Genomic DNA, 3,826 nt, shown 5'->3' with positions numbered 1-3,826 from the left:
AATGAAATCTTAATAATAGCAAATGAAAAACGATCGAAAAAGAAAGAATACCAACATTTAATATGGAAAACTTGATTTATAATTTTAACTCGTAGTATCTACTTATAAGGATACATACTTAATTACAAAAGAAATTTATAAAGTATAAATCTACTTCAAGTATATTTCTTACATAGAAAATATTTTTTTTACTTTTAATAAAATAACTTTCTCATTCAAAATGAAAGAGAGGGGGGTGATGGATGATGAGATTTTAAATGGTTTTTGCTTTTTGGAATGGATTTGCCAATGCATGAAAGACTTGTAAAGCTGGTTCATGGGCTTTCTTTTTAACAAAATATAAAAAAATACAGGGAAAAAGTACTAGAATTCTTTGCTTAGCCGAACACGAAACCTTCTCGTCCCATTTCCATCCGACACGCAGACGGATAAACGGGAAAAAGCGGCTTCGAGTTCAACACCAACTAGAAAGTAAATTCAAGATCAATCAAACCCACAAAAAAGAAAGGGATAAAGAAATACTACAAAGAAGAAGAAGAAAAGGACACATCAACATGCTAGATTAACTACACCCAAATCGAAAAACAAAAAACTAATCATCGATCCGAACAAAATCAAGCACATAAAATCTGGAATGAAATTCCAACACAATATCCAACGTCCCCCAGTATCTTAAGCATCCTCAAAAGTTATATTCTCAGTCAAATGTTTAGTTCTTCGGTGGTGTTAAATAACATTTGACAAAATAAATAATAACAACAAATGACAATGGAAGTTTCATTTTTGATGTTGTTGGTAAAATGAAGGTATCCACTCCTATAGAGGTGATCAGTGTGAACCGAGAAATCAAGACCTTGGAGGTGGGAAGAATTGCGTACCAGCAACGAAAGCATTAAGTGTAGGTGGATAAAGAGAAGGGTCAAGCAGACTTGTGCCCGGATCGATGGTATTAGAAGTGATTGTTGTCGTTGTAGCAGCTGCTGCGGTGGTAGACGCAGCTGTGATGAGGTTCAATGATCGAGAGCTTTCTCCGCCACTTGTATAACGACTCTCAGGGCCCCTATCATAGAGAATTCCCTTGAATACATGCCCTGCTATGTTCACAGCCGTTTGATAAGCCATCTCCCCCTCTTCATCCTCCATGCCGCTTACTTTTACACAACGGAACACTGCTGAGGAACTCACTTCGGGAGGGAATTGGCCCACTTCCAACCCTAATTTTCAAAGCCGAACAAGATGAAAATAATACTAATAACAATAAATTATTAGCTAAAAAATTCAAACTTAATAAAATGAAAACAAAATAAATGAAATTTCTCCCCATTTTTTAGGGACTTTATCGCCAGTTTCACCAACAAACAGTGGCAGAAACGATGAGAAAAATGAAGAAAAGCAAAAGCAGTTGGTTGGGTGACAACGGAGGTGAACTTGCTCACACGCAAATGATACGATCTTGATGGGGCACTAGTATTGCTAGCAGTAATTGGAATTCTTCGGCATCTAACCAAATTAAACTCTCTCGAGCTATGTTTGCAATACACGGTTTTTGAAAATTCTCCAGCATAGAAATTTACACGATTTCATTTCAAAGAATCCAAAATCTTGCATTGATGACTGTTCTTTTTCTTTCTTTTGGATTTATCTTTGTATATTGTAAACTAGTACAACTTACCTGACGTGGGGAATAAACGAGTGCAGGCAAGAGAATAAGAACCATGATTGTCTCTCTGCCTTTTAGGATTCTCTCCTCGAAACTGTAGTTGGTGTTCATGCTGTTGATTTTGCTGCTGCTGCTGTGTTTGTTGCAAATCTGTGACTTGTTGTCTCTCTCGCCTTTTTGCAGCAGGGACCCAAGTACTCTTAACGTGTGTTGGGCACTGAAACCCTCGGCTTTTGCAACAAGTCCTGCATCTCAACCTTCTCGCCCACCTTGATAGAAGAAGCAGCCATTTGTTGCACCCAAAAGCTGAATCCAATCTCAATTTTGACCCAAAATCCATAGCATGAAGGCCCTATTTAGTGTCCCCACACCCTCCACCGCCAGATCACCAGCGTGGTGAGCTGGTTGGATTTTCCCTGGGGTCTTTATGGGTTTCAACTGTGGAAGCTTTTTCTGGTCAGTTTTTAAAGCCCACTGTTAGTCTGTGAGTGTTTGTAGGGGAGTTGACCGATCCTTGCTATATATGTACCCTCACCCTCAATGGCTACAATTTAATACAAGAGCCTGTTTCAATTTCTTTAATGATCTTTGGGTTTTCCCCCCTTCAATTAGAAAACTTTTAGGGTTAAAAAAAGAAAGAAAGAAACGACTACGGTTCCCACTTTATCTCCCACTTCAATTCCCAGCAATAATGAATGGAATTATTGCCCTTGCAACGCCGCCATGAGGACTGCACCTCGCTTTTCCTCATTTATGACAAAAACTTGCTGGTTCTTCCATCTCCGTTTTCAATTCTAACAAAAACAACAACTTGCTATAAATATCCCGTTTTTGTTGAGTGATGCAAGTGAGTGAATGAGAGAGAGATAGTGGAAAACGAAAAGACAGAGATGCAAGAAAATATGTCTCTGGGCATTTCTCTACAGTCCTCTTCCAGTTTCAGTGAATCTATTCAACTAAAGGTTTGAATCTCTGCCGTTGCATGTACATCTTACGTTCCCTATTCTCCCCAAGTGACACAGCATCAGCTTTTCCTTATCGTCCCTGCACGGAATTAGATTGAGTTTCCATGTCTTTTTATTTTATTTTCTTTAACCTTCTATTATTACAAGCAAGTTTATTCTAAACTAAAAATTGTTGAAAAGAAAAAATTACAAACATTCATTTAAATTTGTTTGTTTTACTGATAAATTTTAAAATAATGATATTTATATATATATATATATATATAGTAATTTATTATATTTAAATGATCCTATATAAAATACTTTATTTAATATAATTTTTTTAAGAAAATCATTATATATATCAAATATAATAAATATTACTATTTATTATGAAAAACTTAATACATTTTTAAAAAAATTATTATCATTTTTAAAATTTTAAATGATATAAAAATATTAAAAATAGATTAGTAAGATCTACAATATGGATGTTATGATAATATACAAAGGAAAGGCTCATGGTGATGAGTATCCTACTGATGAGTTAAAGTTAAAAAAAGTGTGGACAAATTTTATGAGAAAGGAAAAATATTATAAAAAGGAATATTATTTCTAAAATTTGAGTCAAATGTTTCCTTCCTGCCTCGTGTGGGTATTTTATTTTCGTCGATGACTCGTCTTCCAAAAATTCTTTGGGTAATCATTTTATTATTTAACTCGAAAAACACACTTTTTTTCAGTAATTGTTTTTAGAAAAACTAGGACTCCATTCGAAGGAAGTTGGTCAACACTTTCGATGAGATATTCTTAACAAAACTATGTTTACTTTTAAGAACTACGTAAGTGACTACATGCATGAACAATGAGCATGCAAAATAAAGAAGTTATATTCGCATTATTCCTTAATTGTTGAAATAAATTAAAGTAATAATAAAAATTATAATAGTTTTATTGTCATTATTCTCTAGGATATCTTTGATGTGACTTACAACAGGGTTTCAAATCACGGTCCGTAAAATAGAAGTTTTGTCGCCGTTCGAGTTACTCGCTACATCCGTAATAACGCCTGCAACGACCACAATCACGATAAACTCGAAACGATCGAAAACATGACCTCAACCGCGATTTGAAACTCTGACTTACAACATTATGTTTTCAAATTTCAACTTCATGTTTGATTGATTAATGGAAAAGAGAGGAATGAAACCCAAAAAAAAGG

At 34.8% G+C, this 3,826-nt stretch overlaps 1 protein-coding gene across 1 annotated transcript; it reads right to left on the bottom strand.

The window, feature by feature from the left end:
- Positions 1 to 467: 467 nt before the first annotated feature.
- LOC120190580 (protein SHI RELATED SEQUENCE 1-like) lies at positions 468 to 2,000 on the bottom strand. Its single transcript, XM_039193630.1, has 2 exons — positions 1,673 to 2,000; positions 468 to 1,214 (listed from the first exon to the last, which is right to left on the bottom strand). The coding sequence occupies exons 1-2, from the start codon at positions 1,998 to 2,000 to the stop codon at positions 847 to 849; spliced, it is 696 nt and encodes a 231-aa protein (XP_039049561.1). The 3' UTR covers positions 468 to 846.
- Positions 2,001 to 3,826: the final 1,826 nt, after the last annotated feature.

The sequence above is a fragment of the Hibiscus syriacus genome, unplaced genomic scaffold, assembly GCF_006381635.1.
Source record: "Hibiscus syriacus cultivar Baekdansim isolate YM2019G1 unplaced genomic scaffold, ASM638163v2 tig00116962_pilon, whole genome shotgun sequence".
Classification (NCBI taxonomy): domain Eukaryota; kingdom Viridiplantae; phylum Streptophyta; class Magnoliopsida; order Malvales; family Malvaceae; genus Hibiscus; species Hibiscus syriacus.
The sequence above is the reverse complement of the archived record's forward strand: the minus strand, read 5'-3'. Positions and strand labels throughout refer to the sequence as shown.

Bases quoted from the DNA above. Each gene is read 5' to 3' on its own strand.
- LOC120190580 (XM_039193630.1), bottom strand. From the start codon at position 2,000: ATGGATTTTGGGTCAAAATTGAGATTGGATTCAGCTTTTGGGTGCAAC. The intron at 1,215-1,672 runs GTAAGTTGTACT...TTTGAAAATTAG, and splicing joins TCGTTTATTCCCCACGTCAG to GGTTGGAAGTGGGCCAATTC.